This window comes from Drosophila sulfurigaster, chromosome 2L, assembly GCF_023558435.1.
Source record: "Drosophila sulfurigaster albostrigata strain 15112-1811.04 chromosome 2L, ASM2355843v2, whole genome shotgun sequence".
Taxonomy (NCBI): Eukaryota; Metazoa; Arthropoda; class Insecta; order Diptera; family Drosophilidae; genus Drosophila; species Drosophila sulfurigaster.
Window position 1 is genome coordinate 9253866 of NC_084881.1, and position 19281 is coordinate 9273146.

Consider the following 19281-nt stretch of genomic DNA (forward strand, 5'->3'; position numbering starts at 1 on the left):
TTAGCCTGCCACTGTGTGATGTGGTACTTGTGTGTCCTTTTCAGGCTGCGGCCCTTGTCAATAGCACAGAAAATTTTAAACATGTCGAGTAATTGTTTTATGGCACTCATAGGACACACAAAACAAATCAAAGCCAAGGCCCAGGACTAAAATCCTGCTCATATAAACATTATTTTTAAGATTTACGACCACTTTGCTGCAGATGAAGCTGTTGCTATTTGCACGAACACATTAAATTGTGAAAAATTATCTTTTTCGATTTAAAAACATCGATGGTGTTAAAAATGTTAAATATACATAAGTATTGAAGTCAAATATTTCGAAATGTTTTTCTTATAGCGTAAGCTTATAGTAATAATACTACATACTTATGATAGGAGTATGAGGTTTGACTTGAAAGAGTTTTCTCTAAATTTGTTATGATACTTTATTGGTGTACTGTTTCAACTACTTAATAAATTTAAACAAAACTTAAATAAGTAAGAACGGTACAGTCAAATGTGCTTGACTGTGATATATCTATCCACTTTGAATAAAAGCAAAATAGTGGGGTATTGATTAATATTAATATACCACAAAAATACTAAAAATATATCAAGGACTATTTTAGGTATGTTGATACAGTACTACATTAAAAGTATACCATAAGTGCAAAACATATTAGATCGTCAGCCAATGCAACTGAGATCCGTAGTAAGTAGTCGTTTTTGGCATACACAAGTATTTATTAAATAACTTAAAAAATGTTTATCAGAAAGGATTCTGTCAATTGTAAATAAAATCGATTGCCAAAGACTAGTAGAATTAAATTTTAAATGAAGTCGGTTATTGAGTCGAGGACAAAGTTGACAACATAACGCAGAAGGCAACAGCTAAATGCCAACCAGCACCAATGACATTTACTGATATGTACATCCACAGCCACATCCAGTCAACTGACGGCCACTCTCATCTGTATTACGAAAGCAGAGATACCAACAAGTCGCGACTCGCGACTCGGAATCGCGTTTCGAGGCGTCGTTCAAGGTCTGTCTTTGCGCAATGCGTTAATTAAGTAATTTTGGCCAGCCCAGCTGTGGTCTGGTCACGCTCACCTTTCTCAAACATACCTCAAACGGTTTGAATGCTATGGCAAAAAAATCGATTTGCGGCGCGTTTCGTGACTTCTTCAAAGAATCATTAAAAAAGAAGTATAAATACACAGTGAAAATCGATGCCATTTTCAACTCAGTTGAAATCTCAATTTAAAAAAATAACGAATTTATATAGTGCATTCCCTAAGCTAATGTCCTTTGAAGATTTTCTTTGAAAAACAATATAATTTCTGATTAATATATATTTTTTAATTGTATTATTGCCTTTAATAAAGCGCTAGGCAATTTTATATTTCGTTTGCGATTTATGTTTATCATGCACTTTCTTTCTTATCCATCCTTTTTCTCACCCTTATAAGACGGATCGTATGGTTGAACCTCTGCTGTACCCCAGATTGCAAATATTATAGCAGATATTACCATAATTATTAGGCCTATCCAGAATACAATACGCCACTCACTCATTGTTGCCTGTAGAAGAAAATATGTTTATAATTGTTTTATTTTTATTGCATCTAATGCTACTATGTTTTATATTTTGCATATGTATTGAGATACAGAATATTATATACATGTGTATATACATATATCGTTTTCAATAGCCTTAAAAATCTCATAAATTGAGCAGATTTCAAAATTACTTACATTAGGCGTTAAAAAACCGACAAGAGTAGGCGATAGTATGCCAGCTAAAGAGCCAAGTCCATTTGAGATGGCTGTAAGTGTGCCCGAAAAGCTTGGTGACATATCCATGGGTGTCAACTTTTGTCCAGCGTAATAGAGACCCATTACAAACATCGACATGGTAAAGAGTGCTATTACCAGAAATTTATCGCATCCTGCATACGACGCTGCCACCATCAAAGCTCCAGGTCCAAGGGCAGCTAATATAAGCTAAATTATTAGATATTTACTCTTTTGATGCAGTTACTCACCCAAAAAAGTGAGCAATTTACGAATATTGCTTATAGACATTAGACCTTTGCGAATTATAAAATCTGTCACAAATCCAGTGATATTCGAAGAAATGAACATAGCAAGAAAAGGAAGGGCCGTCACAAATCCATTAGATCGTATCGAAAACCGAATTACATCACTGATGTACTTGGGCAAACACGTGATCATTACATAGTAACCCCAGTCATGGCCAATTTGGCTTATTATCAAGGCCACTAATGGTTTACTCAGCAACAACTTCTTCCAGGGTATTGGTAATTTACCTTTGGTACGATCACCCATTGTTTCAATGAGAAAGCTAAGCTCTTTGGGCTTCATACAAGGATGCTCGTCTGGTCGGCTGGTACACAATAACAGCTAGAAGAGAATTTAGATAAAATTCGGATGTTTCCAACAACATAGAAATACTTACAAAAACTATGCACCAAACAATCGACAAGCCACCAAAAACAATTAACGTAACCGACCAGTGGAAATAATGAAGCATGACGCCAGAGCAAGAGTTGCTTACGACAGTACCTAAAATAACACCACTGTATGTGAAGGCGCCCAAGGAACCTCGTTCCCTGGCTGGCACCCAAGCGGAAAGTAGTGCTGTTACCGCAGGGAACATGGTTCCTTGGGCAGCTCCCATGATTACACGATCGACTATTAGACCCCATTCCTCGAAATAAATAATTGCCAATGGACAAAGCATTGTACATAGTGCGGAGATCAACATGCATATGAGCAGCACCCATTTGGCTCCAAATTTGTCCGATAAGATACCACCGGGCATATGGGTGATAATGTAACCTATATAGAAGCAGCTAAGAATAATGCCCTGCATCTGTTCACTCCAACGATATTCGCCTCTATGCTAAGTACGTAGTCTAGTATTTATCATATATATAAGAATTAATTGAAAATGCCACTTACATCAGAGGGAGTCGTGGATACATCATCATCTGCAGGGCATACATCCTCTTTATCCTCGTCGTCTGAGGTTCTGTTTATGGGTACTACTAGCTGGGTGATAACATGAGAAAGCGAGACACGGTGTGTATAGGCGAACAGGAGTGCAAGGAACGACATTATCCCGACGATAATGCGTTGAGGTACACAACAAGCTGTTATATACATATATATATATATATAGGACACAAATTACTTTATATTTTTAGGTTTCCACTAACCATGACTGCATGCTTGACCCCATTTTGGCCGTTTATCCTCCATGTATTAAGAACACTGGGAATTTTGTTGATTTTTTTTTTTTTTAAGAGATATAATTTTTCTTTGAGAAGTTTCAAGTGAACGACATATTACTGATGGGGATTCCAGATCACAATTATGAAATTGTTAAACGGTAGAGCTGCAAAAACATCGATAGACCATTGATGTTTTCAAACATCAAAATTTGTAGATTAAAGCAAGAGTATTATAACTTTTCACGCAAAAACTATAAGAAATCGAGATATATATATTCGGCAATTAGTTGTCAACAGTCAAGATCGATATAGCCATACCCACCTGTTTGTCAGCAGTCCGTATTAAAGTCATAACAAAGGCCTCAAAACTATAAGAAATCGAGATATTTTTTTTCGGCAGCACTTGTTGTTTTTCGCGTCCGCAAATCGAAAAGAATATAACATAGCAAGCGTAATATTAGAGTCATGATTTTTGCCATATATAAATATATATAACTTTTACGTTAGAATTGATACAAATTTCTGTTACTTTTAGAAATAAATATATATGGTAAAACACTGTTTTAGTAATGATTTTTATTTAAGTTAATTATTTAATTTTATTTTTTCGGCATATTTTCAGAACAATACTGCTTTTAGTGAAAATAGTAAGCGGGTACCTTATACGACACTGTAGTTTTCTTAAAATTAATAAAAATATCCTCATGAATCTTCATGAAACATTTATATTGATATTGAAGAATCTGCATATGTTATTATCTGAAAGAGAATACGATTGTTAAACTCCAACTAGATTGAGGCAATTAAGGAAGTACAACTGAACGAAAACTGTAAAAAGAATAAAATAAAATCAATAAACTTCAGTTAACATTGTGAAATGCTTACACGTGCGTACAACATCTTTAATATTCCAATATTCTATATTCTAATGAGTTTCCATGTAGCACAAATTCAAGCGTTTAACATAAGTGATCGTAAACAAAGTAATAAATAATGGTCCCTTTGGAGAGATTTATAAAAATAAAGAAATATTTATAAGCACAATAGGGCAAAAAAATATTGGGAAACAAATTCAAACAAGCCAAAGACATGCTGACACTTTTTATGGCTTATTGCTTGTTAGAGAAGCATGTGTATAAAAAATGGGCCATCTAATTGGCTAGCCTGCATATTTTACGATGCTAATGGCCTGTTGCTCCATCTCTTCGTCTGACAGCCTGAATGTTCCTCAAGGACAGTCTGACGTTGACAGGATGTGATTAAAATCCCTTATTTCGTCAATTGCCATTTGATAAATCAACTGTTTCTTTTTTTAGCCGTGCTCACAGATACTCTGTAAGTTAATATATAGACTGAAAACTATTTCCGGACAAAAGTAACAAAGTAGAACAAAACAATTATTGTAACTACTTTATTCTATATTCATACATCATAAATTTATCCTTTTTTTCTTTTCTCCTGTATATGCTGGATCGTAAGGCTGAACCTCTGCTGTGCCTATGATCGCAAATACAATGGCAGATATGATAAAGATCACGAAACCCAACCAAAATACAACACGCCACTCATTCATTGTGGCCTGTTAAAAAGATACTTTAGTTTAAACACACTTGTTGATTGAGCATCAGCTTACGTTTGGCGTCAAATACCCGACTACTGGAGGTGAGGCTAAACCTGCAAGAGAGCCAAGTCCATTGCAAATCGCCATTAGGGTGCCTGCATAGCTTGGTGACATATCCATGGGTGTCAACTTTTGTCCAGAGTAATAAAAACCCATTAGAAACATTGCAAAAGTAAACAAACCTATTACTAGAATCTTATTGCATCCTGCATATGAAGCCAAGACGGTGAATGCACCTGGTCCAAAGGCAGCTGGAAGAAATAATATTAGAAGATGAATAAGATGGAATATTCAATAGTGGCAACTTACATATAAAAGTATATAATTTACGTTCATTGGTTATAGACATTTTTCCCGACTTAATTATATAATCTGCAAGTAAACCAGCAAGATTCGTACAAACGAACATAGCAAGAAAAGGAAGGGCCGTCACAAATCCATTCGATCGAATCGAAAACCGAATAACATTAGCAATGTACTTGGGGAGACACGTGATCATTACATAGTAGCCCCAGTCATGGCCGATTTGACTTATTACCAAGGCCAGTAAAGGCACACTGAGTAACAATTCTTTCCACGGTAGCGGCGACTTTCCCTGGCTACGTTCACCCAATGCTTCAGTCAGATAGCTAAGCTCTTCAGGCTTAATGCACGGATGTTGGTCCGGTCGGCTGGTACATAAAAAAAACTTAGATTGGGATAGATTAGAAACGAGTTCATAGATTCGCAAATAGGAATACATACAAATATTATAAACCACACAGGTCCCGTTAAACCAAAAACCACAAAGGTAACTGACCAATGGAAGTAGTGAAGCATGAGCCCAGAACTTAGGTTACTAACGACCGTACCTATAGTAACTCCACTGAAGGCAAAGGCACACAATCTGCCACGCTCATGGGATGGTACCCAGGAGGAGAGCAAGGCCGTGAGCCCTGGAAACAGAGGTCCTTGTGCTAGTCCCGTAAACACACGCATTACTATTAGTCCCCATTCCTCACCCACATGTATTGCCAATGGCAAACACATTGTACACAGACCAGAAAGCAGCAAGCATGCACTCAGCACCCATTTGGCACCATATTTGTCAGCCAAGACTCCGCCTGGCAGTTGCGAGATAAGATAACCCAAATAGAAGCTGCCCAGAATGTAGCCCTGCATCTGTTCACTCCAGTCGTAATCGCCTTTATTCTGCATACTGCGTAGTATCAATCGAATAGCTTATATTAAATGCTACTTACTAGAGGGGTCTCTGTCGAGGTGTCTTCATCTACTGGGCATACATCTTCCTTATCCACGTCATCGTTTGTCCGATTAATGGGTACTACCAATTTGGTGATAACATGAGAAATTGAAACACGATGAGTGTAGGCACAAATTATTGCCAAAAAACTCATTATAGCAACAACAACGCGTTGGGGTAAAAGACATCCTATAGATACAAAAACATTATACATAAACAATATACATATAAAAACCATCTGAACTAATTTGTCACATACCACGACTACATCCTTTTCCCCATTCTGGTCTATTATCCATATTAAATAAAAATACTTACAATTTTATTAACTTAAAATTTTTTTTTATTTTTTGTCCTTTATGTAGTTTTTAAATGTAAAATAAAGGTAATGCATATTTTTTTATTGACAGTTAATCAATAGGAATCTAGGTATAGCAACACATAATTCATTAAACTAGAGATCTAAATTGGTAATTTATGAAAATTCGTCTGAGAGGCTTAGGTAAAATTAATGCGGTGTCCTTTTTCTTTTGTAGGCGAATTGTAGATGATTTTGATTGATTTTTATCTTTTCTTCTTACCCTTGTCAAGTTGTTTATTCCTTCACATCTAACTTGTCTTATCTTCTTACCCTTGTCAACTTCTATATTCATTTAAATCTAACTAGATGCAACGTCCCCACTCACCTGAACTAATTAGACTAATCGCAAATCCCTAGCTCAATATTTTAAGATTTGAAACCTTACAACAAATGTTCATAATATAATGCCAACTAAAATTTAGCTGTGATTCGAATTACGTCCTGAATCGTCTATTCAAATTATGCCACAAATGAGTGATTTGGAGATGAGATTCCATATGCTTCCTTTATTATAATTATATTTAGTATTATACTGAACACTATTATATATATTTATTAGAGCCTGTTGGCATATCCATTATTTGAAGTTCACCTGCAAATGTGTTTGGCTTTAATTAAAATTGTATTGGCTGCTTTAGAAAAGGGAACGAGAGCTGTGTTGATAGGTGACGTGTGGCCTTTTCCAACTATTCGCAACTGTCGCTTGTCGTCATAAATCAGCCAAGTGGAATGCTTGCATAATTTGTTAGGGCCGTCTCAGGAGCTGCTGCTAAAAGCAATTTGCTGTAAAAGTAAATACCAAATCGTATTTCATGTCCTACTCGACAGCCGGCAGGCAACACCACACTATACATACATAGTACATTCGTGCATACATTTAAATAAATATACATACAAATTTAGATACACATACACATATACATATCTCAATCAAATTGCGTTGTTTGTAAGGAGATTGTTTTTTATTTATCTTTTTGATTTTCGACAGCAATTTAGGCAACTGCTGTACTCTGGTATATCCTGATAAATCCACGCTGATTGTACTAGGGGGTTCCTGGTATACATACTGCAGAAGAAGTCTCAGGATGGACTCCAAATTGAAACTCAATTTTATTTAAAACGAATTCAAGTACTGAACATATCTAGTTGTTGGTTTGCGGCCGGAAACGGAAGTGTGCACATTGCGAAATGGCGCAAGTCAAAGTCGCCAAGATGTTGCAGAATAGCTTGGTCCGACTTAAATAACTTCCACTACTTGCTGTAGCTGGCGTATTCTTTGGGGAGTTGGCAACGTTCGGCTTTAGACTTTTGCTCTGGCCACTTAAATACCTGAAAAAGTTTTTCGCGCTTCCGCCGGATATTACTGCACATGCAGCAAACATGCCAACTGAACTGCAAGTTGGTGGGCGTGTGGGCTTCGTATGAAATCTTCTGAAATGCACAACCAGTCAAGGAAATGCCAAAGGAAATTCATTTTCTTTTGAGACACGCAAAAAGAAAAGTGACAATGTGCGAGTTTGAAAGGAAAATTCCAGTTACTGAGCCCTTTCAGTTGTACACCAAAATGTTGCACAAGTGTTCGACAGTCGCTGAGCTGTGCAAACAGTAAGCAAAACTGCAATAGCAACAGCAGCGGAAACAACAACAGCTCGTTAAAATTACAAATAGAAGGCAAGTGGCAGAAAAGTGCGCTCAAGGACACGCTTAGGGCCGTCTAAAGGTGCGACTGGGGGTTTGTTATCCATGCTGCCCCTTCAACCTTCCACGTTCTGAGTTTGTATTTGAGCGACAGAGAACTGCAAGTGAAATTCAGTGCGTTTTGCTTATCGCCGCATCAAAATTTCCTTGAAACTACTTCAATTTCAAAGCGCGGTGCATCTTGGTTGATGTGTCCTAAGCAGCGCACTGCTCAAGTACAAAAATGACGAGAAATAGTACAAAAAGACTTATTAGAAATATAAACATTGCTGCTAGAAGTACGAGGATCAACTTATTTGATATTGTTGGCCCTGTTGGAAGACTGGTCAGAATAGGTGCTTAGGGTAAACAATTGAACTCTTTTCAGTGCGTACCCTGATTCCTGTCGTGCGTCCCTTCAATGGCCTCCATTTACACCTACAACGCGTTAAATTTTCAAATTAATTTAATTTTGACATACGATAGAAAAACAAAAATAAAATTTGACGTTATTATACCCGATTCCTGTACCTTGGAAGGGTATTACAAATTTGTACTGGCAGGAAATATATGTAACATAACATCTCTAACTCCATTAAGTATATATATTCTTGATCAGGCGATAGGCGAGACGATATAGTCACGTCCGACCATTTGTCTGTCGGGTTCAGAGACTATAATATATTGAGCTATAATTTGTTACTTTTCCACGACCATAAAGTTTATTCAAGATTTTTTCCACGTCTACTTCCGTTTCGCAATTTGAAACAAAATCAAATAGAAAGCGTAGTTTTGAAACTAGAGCCACAAACAATAATAAGAACAGAATTCATGATTCCTGAAAATTTGGTGTGATCACATAAAAATTGTCAAAGTTATTTAAGAATTAATTTAACATAGCAAAAACCGGCTGCTGATGTTTGTAAGCAATCAAGCACACTCAACTGTAGTTTTCTAACTTGATTTAGTTATACTTTATTGCAGTATTGAGCTGATCAATACTAATAAACGTTTGGGAGGCATCTCCGACCCCAGATATATTCTTGATCAGCGTCAACACTCTAGACGATATAGCTATGTTCGTCCGTCTGTCTGTTTAGAATGTGATTTAAACAGTTTTAGGTTTTAAGCGTAAGGATTACTTTTAAATATTTAAATGTAAATATTCTTATTTTAAATTATTTAAAATCTTTGCACAAATGTATTATTTATGATAGTATGCTAAAGAGAGAGAAACAAAAGTAGACCAGATTAAAAAAATTTTCAAACATATCTATTTGAAATCGATGTCGCATATTACATTATGTCGGGGTGTCAAACTATCAACAATTACAGTCGTCTTCGTTTTCGTGTCTTTTGTCGCTGAACCATAAAAGCGACTGTCACGAGCTGAGTTGAATCGGTAACTTTTGCTGACCGCTGGGTTCAAAACTTCGAGTTTTGAAATGATCCGAAAAGACTCTGGGTATCCAATCGCAGCGCTCCGCTTTTCTTGACTTTATTAATGCTGTTGAAAGTGAATTCACTTAGTTTTAAGAGATGATGTCTCTATGTATAGTGGTTAGTGGTAATAGTATCTCGATATACCAAATATAGTCTTCGGTAAATTTTAAGAATAATATCCGTGATTTTTTGCAGTTTTTTTTGGAGATCGAGACAAACTAAACGTCTGTGCTACATTTCAAGTTTCACTTTTTAAAATTACCCTCAAATACAAATATCAAATATCCGAATGAGTTTATTATTATTATTTTAAGGCATTCTTATAAAATATAATTCTTATTAAATCCTATGAATGCTTTTACTTTTATTTGATTTATACATATTCAAAATAATATTAATATAGCAGGCATTGCAATTTGTAACTTTGCTACCTTTTGAAAATGGTGCTCGCATTGAAATTTCAAAAGTAAATTACAATGCAAAACCATTTCCCTTGGCAATAATTTGAATTAATCTCGTCTCCGCACGCTTGTTGTACTCTATTAGTGAACTAATTAACAACTCGCTATCCTTGATCGGAACAGACAGAGAAACGAGAAAGTGGAGCGGTCAGTCGCCAGTGATTTGTGCTGACAAATTATGCACATTTATTTTCACATTCTCGTAAAAGCTAAAAGACCCCAGACTAGGGACCCATTGGCCGCGGTTCGAGTACAGTGTCGCCAGAAGAGCACATAATAAACTTGTAATGCGTGACAGGATGTGCATATGTATGAACTGTGTGTGTGTGTTTATGTGTGTGTATAACCATAGTGAACTGAACCAAAAGCCATAAGTGGTTATGCCTCATTTAGCAGTCGATGCATCTTTTATATCGCATCGCAGTATTCGGCTTGACTTTTAGGGTTCTGTTTAATCCACATTGATTGGAATTTATGTGAGTGCATTTTTATTTAAATTTAATTGATATTTTTTGTCTCGTTTATATGCATAGTCGTATGTGCTTGTAATATAGTATCAATAATTACAATCTCAGTGCTTTTGGACTATTATTTATATTTACGACTTGGGAGCTCTGTCTTTGAGCAGCGCTTTACTATGACAGCTATATTTTATTATTATTTTGGCAAGTATGGAATTTTTTTTTATTTATTTTTTTTTGCAACTATCTACAAACAACAAGAATAAAACGAAAGTGGTGTTATTGATAAAATATGCCTAATTAATTATTTACAAAATCTTAACATATGTATATCAAAATATATATTTGGTATATCAATACGCAATTCCGCTCTTAACTGCAAGTAAAACAGGCTTTGCTGCGTGCAATCAAAAGTCTCGAATATCGCAGAGCACACGCACAATGTTGATGCATGTTGTTGTTACTGCTGCTGTTGCTACTGTTGATGCGGCAGATATGACATGCATTATGGCGATATAACAAATATGACCCAGCTGAAGGGGTGCCAGAGGCATGTGGCATGCGCCATGGGGCGCCACTCGAATGACATAATCGAGCGCTGCAGTTTCCGCCTGCTTCACAGAGAGAGTTGGGTGCTGTGGCAGCTTCCTGCTGCTTCCTGTTATGAGACGACGATGTCATGACACTGCGCCCAGTTGCTATTATATAACCTAGAATATTTTTTACATACACAACCACACACAAACTGTTATATACCTATGTACATTGGTTTGTAGGAATGTATGAGCTTCTTCTCTTGCCCTATCTGATAGCTTTTGCAGCTCTCTGTAAAGATCTTAATTAGGCTAGCGAGCGTGTGAGCGGGCGGATAGCATAAAAAAGGAGAAAAACAACTGGTTAAAAAATACTAATGACTACAAAATACTCTGCAGTTTTTCATATCCAACTTTAAATCTAATTGAAACAAAGGCATCTTTCATAATAATAAGTTTTGTTTTTGAGTTGTTCTTCTAGATATTTGAATAATGAACTTCTAAGAACTTCTAAATATGACTCTAATGTTTTGAATAAATATGTATAGTGCTCTTGATATTGATAGAACCAGCAATAATTAATGATTCGATAGTGCTTGATTAGTGATGCCGAGTTACAACTCTCAAATTTAAGTATGGTGGCGCTTTCCCTTTATCTTTTTTTTTGAATGAGAAGGGCATGCCAAAAATCTGTAAAGTTTTCTTTGTCGCAGTTAATTGCAGTTGAAGTTACTGCTAATGCGGGTTGATGCTGATGCCATTACTTGTGCTTCTGCTTTTGCTGCTTGAGCCAACGATGCTGCTGCTGTTGATATAATGATAATTATGACGATTAATCAGACTGTGGCGTTGATTAGCTTACGCCCGCCAACTTTTTCTATGGACGCGCGAAAGTTGCCCGGAAATGATGGAAATCTTTTTCGTATTTTCCTTATATATTTTTATTATATATTGGCGTCAAGTTTGGGTTAAGTACTTAACGGACTTAATGAAAAAGCTGATAAGTAGTTGTGAAATAATGTTAAGATTATTGATAACATATTTTTTTTTATATGAATTGGAAATATTTTAAACGAGTTCAAAAACTCTTATAACGTATCAGCATTTCAGCAAGTGTCAGTGGCTTTCCGCTCTAAGTGGCCCTAAATAAAAGCTTTCGCCATTCAGGTTCTCTCTATTACTATTGTATTAATAAGAATAAATAAGTGTGGAGAAGCTCACATAGATTTTAAATAACTTACATCCCCTCAAAGCAACTCCGACCAATTTCCCAACATCCATGAAACTTGGAACATGCAACATCGAAATGAAAAATCGACTGATCGTATGAATCGATAAAGTGATTAATCAAATGGCTTATATAGTAAAGTCGAGCGCATTTAACTTCGTGTTCAGAGTTTTTTTTAACTGTATACACAACTTGTGGGGTTGCAATTTAATTAACAGATGAAGCTTATCCATCCCAATAAAGATTTCCCGATGGGATCACCAAAGCCTTTGCGTTAATCTATATCTATGCCAATGACATTGAATTGTATTCCAACCAAAACTATTAAGTACTGAACATACGGAAGATTTTACATATCTTAACGATCTCTCTTCTTTTATTCATTGATTTTTAGATTAATAGTCATTGTCTATCAATTGTGTATATCTTTAGAAAGCATTGGTTTAGGTTTTCTAAACTTCGTTTTGTTGAGCTTATCAATTTGATCGCCATCATCTGAGATCAGCTATAAACTCAGATCTGCTCAATGCTGAATCATCTGAGTTTTCGTCTCGTTTGCGAACTTATATCTTTTGTTTGTTTTCTCATAGTACCAAGCTCACACTCAAGTGTAATTGGAATAATCATTAGCTGTGCACTAGCATTAAATAAATATTTACTTTGTATTCGCTTGGCTCATTAGTTTTGCCCCGCAGTCTTCTCAACTAACATTAGAAACTACGTTTCGGATTTTCTTAATTTCTCCATTGCGCATAAGGCGTCATTTATCTGGGGGTGAATCCTTAAAATGAATATTTTTCAGTTCGCTGAATCGAATGATGCGACTGGCGCTGAACTAAACTGCAAACTTGCAGTATTCCCATTTGCAGCACCTTTTTACGTCTCATTAATTTCCACAAGCGTAAAGTGTAACAATTGCAACAACAACCACAACATTAGATGCTATAGCTATGCGAGTGAGTGTGTATGTGTGCGTGGGTTCTTATAATTTATTGTATGTTTGCTTTACACTCGAGTGCTAGCGATATGGAGGTCTGGGCATTTGACGACTTGCTTTTGTTGCACTTATGCGGCATTTGCATATTTCGTGCCCCGAACTCTTGCCGCGCTTGCCGCCTGGATAAATGCAGCCAGCCAGCCCGCAAGCCAGCGAATGCAACAATTTCTCCTTTGCAACTTTGCTGCTTATGCAAATAAAAAATGGGCAAAAGATGACTGAAAGGTACACAGATACGCATATGTGTTAGTGCGCATCTGTATCTTTGAGCAGATATTTTGCATACGTACTCGTACTCGCATGTGTGCATGAGAGAGTTTGTGTGCTTTGGTCTTGGCCGAGCTTGCATAATTTATTCGCTGCAGTTGTTTTGGCCAACAGGCAAAATGTTCTTGCCTCCAGGAGGCCGCACAGTGGAATGCGTACGACAATCTCCGCTTCGATAAAAAGATAAAAGAACCAACTTTAATGTCTATTGTTATAGATTTTAATTTTATACTTGATGAAATCGCTTTGTCTGCACAGTTGGCGTCTTGTGCTTGATATTATTATTATTGCATTTGCTTGCTGCTTACCCAATTTGAAGGAGTACTCGTAAGTTTATCTCGTACATTCAATATGATGGCCGTGTCAGCAGTTTGCATAGTTTGTAGTTATTTAAAATTGGCCCCTGGAAAAGTTCTAGTGCTTCAGTTTGTCAGTTCTTCATTCAGGCCAACAGCCCTCGCCCCATTCACATTCGCAATCCCTCAATGCGCCACAGGTACGATGCGAGTGCGAGTACTTTGTAGATACATTCTGTATAGAGAGTGTATACTATATAAAGATACAAGCTGTGCCTCAGCTTTTCGTGAAACTTTGCTGTAGGGCAACTCGTTTTTTCCCAAACATTTTTAAATACCCAGTGAAATGGTAAATGCAGATATGATGAATTGATATTAATTCAATTCATTCGACTAATAAAAATCAGAAGATTTAGTACAGTTACAACAAACTGAAATAAATATAATTTATTAATGATTTCATCACATTTTATTCCCTTTGTTGAGTATCTATCGTTTCTCACGTTTATAATTTCGCCGATGTATTCGGTTAATAAATATCACAAGATTTAGAACAGTTCCAATTTAAATACAACTAATTGACAACTAACTCATAAAAAGTAAAAGGTATTAGTGAGTTTTTCACATTTTATTCTCTTTAGTGAGTATCTATCGTCTTTCACTTTTATAATTTCACCGAAAACTTTTTCGTATTTCACTTTTTACGCTGTTTTCTGTCGAATTTGTTGTTGCTGGTTCTTTATTTTGGCGCTGTCGCAGTTGCTTCATGCGCCGTTGCATCTGAACACTTGCGATGTCGACTGCATCTGCATCTAAAGTTGACAGCAGCAGCAGCATCTGTTTAATTTCTATGCTGCTGGGCTGGATCAAGTGAATTCCCATTGGGGACGCAGACGTGCGTTGATTTTCCCCATTTTTTTATATACCCTATATTAATGTGTAAAAGTGCTCTGCAATTGCAACCAAAATTTTAATTTTTTATAAGAATTATTTTTAATGTCACAACTAGAAACAAATCGCCTTCGATTTTCCAATGAAGGGTAACTTTAAGTCAAGCATTAACTTGTGCATACACATTTGGCTTTTCATACGAACTTCTATCACAGTGTGTGTGTGTGTATGTGTGTGTGAGGGTGTCCTTGGCGTGTGCATCGGCAACTGCGAGTCACGCCCATGCCCAAGCACCCACACGCCTCGTCGCAGCATTTTTCGCCTCTTCTGCGGTCTGTGCACAACAGACCAACACCAACAACAACAAAAGCGTTAGGGACAGGGACAACAAAAAGGAAAAAACTCGTCTACTTAGCTAGCTTTGAACTGCAGTTGAGCGTTAAATTTAATGGCGTTGGTTTGGTCTGAATTAAAAATAAACCGCTCAGGTTAAAAATATTCATTTGTTGCTGTTGCTTTTGGTGCCAAAGTCAAAGAAAAAGTGTTGAGTAACGCAAAGCATTGCACAGCAGTCATCATTAAAATTGCTGAAAGCCCTCAAACCGTTCAATTACTCGGAGCGATTTGCAAATCATCGAAGTCTTGAACCTTTAAGTACCAAATAGAAATTTACCAAAAACCTTAATCGAATCTTAAGCGTCGCTTGTAATATTTGTAATATATTGCGGTTGTAGCCAAAGCTTCTTTTCGATGCCATGTTTAATATTATATTATGTGCACTTGATAAATTTCTCACTCAGCTGGCATTTGATATTTGGCGAACTGTCGAAGAGCAAAGTCATGCTAAATGTAGCGTACAAATTGCCAAATGCAATTTTTCTTACAAAACACATGAAATAACAGGCCTGAGGGGACATAAGGAAGACCAACTCGACCATGGAAGTGGGTGGGGAGGGGGGAAGAGAAATTACTCATGTGGTTGGCCGCAAGAAATGTTGACAACACTTTCTGCTGTTGCACACAATGGGAGCAACAACAAACTGGAACAGCAATCGGATGCTGACAAAGATGATGCGAAGATGAAACAACAAAAAGACACAATCATACACACACTGATACACACTGACACACATTTGTGTAAGTTGTTGTGTCAGTGCAGTAGAGCAACACCTAGCATACAAAGCGATGGAGGCGGCGACGCCTTCAAGACCATGAAAGACAAAAACAGAAAACAAAATCCGGACATGCTACAGTTGCCATTTATTATGGCATTTTGACAATTTGGTCAGAGCAGCAGTCTAAGCAGAAGCAGAAGAACCAGCTGCAGTAAACACAGTGCAACTACGCGGCGTATACTTAACATTTGTGCAGCAACCAACTAACAAATTGCCATTTGCTGCGCTGTGGTCCACCATGCGAGCACTATGAAGAATGTTGTTGCCTGACAAATTGAACACTTTCTCAGCAAGTTGCAAGACGCTAGACAAAATGATTGATTCGAGTGTAAGGCATACACGAATATTAGAAAGAGAATAAAAAGGCAAAGAGGCCAGTTAATAACAAGGTGCATCAATTGGACAGTCGTTGGACACTAAAAAAATTGCAGCTCGCCTTTATGTAATTTGTAAACTAAATTGATTTTTATGGGTATCAAATTTCCGATCAAGGCAATATTATTGGGTTTAATATGTTTCTAATAAATAGTTCTAATCTGTGAGCAACTTAAATGATTGCAGTTTATTCATCTTTGATGTTTCGGTTCGTTGTTACTAATGACCATGATTTAATCTGGCCTTTTAGCTCATTGCTCGAGTCATAATTACAAAACTAGTTTTATTTTTACGCAAATAACAAATAAACAATAATCATTATTTTATATAATAAAATCTAATAAAATAATAATACCATTATTTAGAATTGGAATTATTGTCATTATTAGAGTCTAAACAAGATTTGAAAATATTTCTCAAATTAAAATTATCAATATAATACTTTTAATTATTAAAATGCAGCTTGAAGCTATTTTAATTTTTTTTTTTTATTTGTGGAAGAAGTCAAATAGTTGTAATTGTTATACTGTGAAAATTGTATAAATGCTCTTGCTCAGTAAATCGTATTGCTTGTCAAAAGTTTTCTCTAAGAAAAACTTTCAGTTCTCTTGCATCAAAGCAAGCGTGTGTGTCGAGTGGCCTAAATGGCAATTCGTGTGGTGCACAGCTCCATCTATGCCCACATTAGACAACTAACAAATTCCTTCTGCTATACTGACTATACGCAACGTTTGCACATTTCATTGATAGTGAGCTGTGAATAGAATTCGAGGAGCAGCTAACAAAACACAAAAGTTTATTGATTTGAGACCAAAAGTTGATCTCGTTGCTCAATGCTGGTAGATTTAATTTGATTTTTCAAATGCCAAGCACAGCCACACACACACATACATAAATGCATGTGTGAGTTACACACACACAGATAAAAATTGCACTCAGCCAAAAATGTTTGGCACAGAAAGAATGAAAATGCATTTCATTTGTGGTCTCAGCAGCAGTAGCAGCAACAGTAGCATTGTCCTGGTTGTAGTTGCTTTTGTTGTTGTAGCGGTTGTTATTTCTATTTGTCTATGCTGCAATGTTGTTATTGTTGTTGCTGTTGTTGTTGCCTTGCTGCTTATTTATCCAAAGAGCTTAGATGCTGTCGGTGCTTTGTGTATATTTTGATTTAATTTGCAGACTGCACTTCAAATGCTCAAAATGCATTTCGTTTTCCATCGTTTCATTCCGCATACAATTTGCCAAATGTCAAGGGGGAGTTCTGATGGGTGGAAGGAGGGATTTGAATGGATTTGGATCTGTTGGTCTAAGCTGCCATAACAATTGCGATAGCTGACAGTTGCCAGCTGCCGGTTGCCTTCTGTTGCCATCATCCCAGTTTGCCACGTGCCGCAGGACCAAGGGACTGACATAAATTAGCTAAGCGGTTGAGCTATGTATGCGTCTGTCTCTTGGTGTCTGTGTTGTATATGTGTGTGTTGTCTCTGTCTGTGTCTCTGGCTGCGTCTGTGTGTGTGCTTGGCAATTTAGTGTTGACATTTATGTGAAATGCCCTTTTAAGTGGTCCAAGTCCAAGCTGATTGATGTGGCTTTCAAGCACCGTCAACCTCTCTGCCATTTGCATAACGAAATCTGTGCGGCACAGTCAAGCGAATGGAGTCAGAAGCTCATTATTATTTACGAGGGTTGTTCATTAAGTACTCTTAATCATTTACCCCATCCCCTTGTCACAAACAGACGAAACTGTGTCAGATACAACTGAACGTGTCATACATTTGAAAATTAATTACACTTCCTTTAGTTTTGCAATTTTACATGAAATGCTGGGTGTCATCAAAGTCAAGTGAGTCTCTCAGTGGCCACTATGATGCCGGTCGAGTGTGAAACTCTATCAAGCACATGTATTAATACTTAACGTCTGCACCTGCAACGTGCACCACATCGCGTATGCATAATGTCCATGAACATTGTGTAATTGGGCGTAAAATTGTGTTCGATTCCTGAAAAGGTCAGGCTTATATGGACGAGCTTCTCGCGGGACTTACATACGAGATCCTTTTAATTGTCGTTGAAAAGTTTTTTGACTGGTGTGGGTGTAAAAGTGTATGTGTGTGTGTGTGTGTGTGTGTGGGTTTGTGGTGCGAGGCTGCGCGTCGCTTGTCCAAAACTGTTAATTGAGTTGCAGCCGTCAAAGCAAAAATGAATTATGAAAAACTTGTTCGAGGCGGGGGCTCAACTTTTTTACGTGGCTGGCACCACAATTTCCTAAAGTTTGCAAGGTCTGGTCTGGGTTCTGGGCCTTCAGCCCTTACACCATGGGGAATTTAACCACTTTTTGTGACCAAAATTAATTGCTCAAAAGAGGAAACCAAATATCTAGAGTTGGCTTTTTGATATTAGTTTATGCAACCATTAAATATTAGATTTTAAATGGTAGGCGTTGCACTATTCATTGTAGTTTACGATGGGCGTGGATCGTCTAAGTCTTAAATAAAACATAAAAAATAAATAAATTTAGCACCTGTGTCTTAGTCGTCATTCACTTGCGTGATAAAGTTGTTTACATTTTTTATATCCACGATTCTACTCATTCTCAAAAATATCTTATCACTAAAATGCTATTCTAAATTATGCCAGAAGTGAACCAGAATCTTACTTTTATTTTACTGTCTTTACAACTTTTGACAGATGAATTTAAAAAAGCATATCAAAGTAATTCTGTAATTTTCAATAAGCCACGTTTAAATAAAAAATTAGAAAAAGTCTAGAAAATATCGTATTGTTTAATGAGATTTTTTTTATTGCCCTTTTAGACTATCATTTCACCATTTTTGAGCATTCGCAACAAAGTTGCACTATTATTATATAATTTTTCACTTTTGTCATGTTAAAACTGGGATAAATTATTTTGGTCTTGCAACAGCTGTGTTTGTCAGCCAGCTATTGAGATGTCTTGTACGCTACTTTGAAGATTAATCTTTTGTTAATTTTGTGACTTTATGGGAACGAAT

At 36.7% G+C, this 19281-nt stretch overlaps 3 protein-coding genes and 2 long non-coding RNA genes across 8 annotated transcripts in view; 3 read left to right on the forward strand and 2 right to left on the reverse strand.

Moving 5' to 3' along the window:
- LOC133850667 (mucin-5AC) overlaps window positions 1–19281 on the forward strand; it is a 99491-nt gene that overhangs the window by 9291 nt on the left and 70919 nt on the right. The gene's annotated exons all lie outside the window — the stretch shown is intronic.
- On the reverse strand, window positions 1320–3379 carry LOC133850203 (putative inorganic phosphate cotransporter). 2 transcript variants are annotated; one of them, XM_062286235.1, is made up of 6 exons: window positions 3227–3379; window positions 2970–3160; window positions 2464–2910; window positions 2030–2408; window positions 1740–1978; window positions 1321–1565 (listed from the first exon to the last, which is right to left on the reverse strand). In XM_062286235.1, exons 1-6 carry the CDS (start codon window positions 3267–3269, stop codon window positions 1425–1427), a joined length of 1440 nt encoding a protein of 479 aa, XP_062142219.1. In that variant the 5' UTR covers window positions 3270–3379; the 3' UTR covers window positions 1321–1424. The 2 variants fall into 2 exon arrangements, with proteins under 2 accessions (XP_062142220.1, XP_062142219.1); XM_062286236.1 differs by lacking the exon at window positions 3227–3379 and having other exon boundaries at window positions 1320–1565; window positions 2464–2905; window positions 2970–3153.
- LOC133845036 (uncharacterized) lies at window positions 3942–4616 on the forward strand. Its single transcript, XR_009894680.1, has 3 exons — window positions 3942–4128; window positions 4186–4496; window positions 4558–4616. It is a non-coding gene; the product is annotated as an uncharacterized LOC133845036 (long non-coding RNA).
- On the reverse strand, window positions 4643–6509 carry LOC133845043 (putative inorganic phosphate cotransporter). 2 transcript variants are annotated; one of them, XM_062279382.1, is made up of 6 exons: window positions 6365–6505; window positions 6104–6294; window positions 5607–6053; window positions 5172–5550; window positions 4875–5113; window positions 4643–4820 (listed from the first exon to the last, which is right to left on the reverse strand). In XM_062279382.1, the coding sequence occupies exons 1-6, from the start codon at window positions 6402–6404 to the stop codon at window positions 4671–4673; spliced, it is 1446 nt and encodes a 481-aa protein (XP_062135366.1). In that variant the 5' UTR covers window positions 6405–6505; the 3' UTR covers window positions 4643–4670. The 2 variants fall into 2 exon arrangements, with proteins under 2 accessions (XP_062135366.1, XP_062135374.1); XM_062279390.1 differs by lacking the exon at window positions 5607–6053 and having other exon boundaries at window positions 6365–6509.
- LOC133850310 (uncharacterized) lies at window positions 9986–10682 on the forward strand. The gene is made up of 2 exons (XR_009895620.1): window positions 9986–10523; window positions 10581–10682. It is a non-coding gene; the product is annotated as an uncharacterized LOC133850310 (long non-coding RNA).

Bases quoted from the DNA above. Each gene is read 5' to 3' on its own strand.
- LOC133845043 (XM_062279382.1), bottom strand. From the start codon at position 6,404: ATGGATAATAGACCAGAATGGGGAAAAGGATGTAGTCGTG. The intron at 5,114-5,171 runs GTAAGTTGCCAC...TATTTCTTCCAG, and splicing joins TAAATTATATACTTTTATAT to CTGCCTTTGGACCAGGTGCA. The intron at 4,821-4,874 runs GTAAGCTGATGC...TCTTTTTAACAG, and splicing joins TCGGGTATTTGACGCCAAAC to GCCACAATGAATGAGTGGCG.
- LOC133850203 (XM_062286235.1), bottom strand. From the start codon at position 3,269: ATGGAGGATAAACGGCCAAAATGGGGTCAAGCATGCAGTCATG. The intron at 3,161-3,226 runs GTTAGTGGAAAC...TGTATATAACAG, and splicing joins GGGTCAAGCATGCAGTCATG to CTTGTTGTGTACCTCAACGC. The intron at 2,911-2,969 runs GTAAGTGGCATT...CTACGTACTTAG, and splicing joins TATCCACGACTCCCTCTGAT to CATAGAGGCGAATATCGTTG.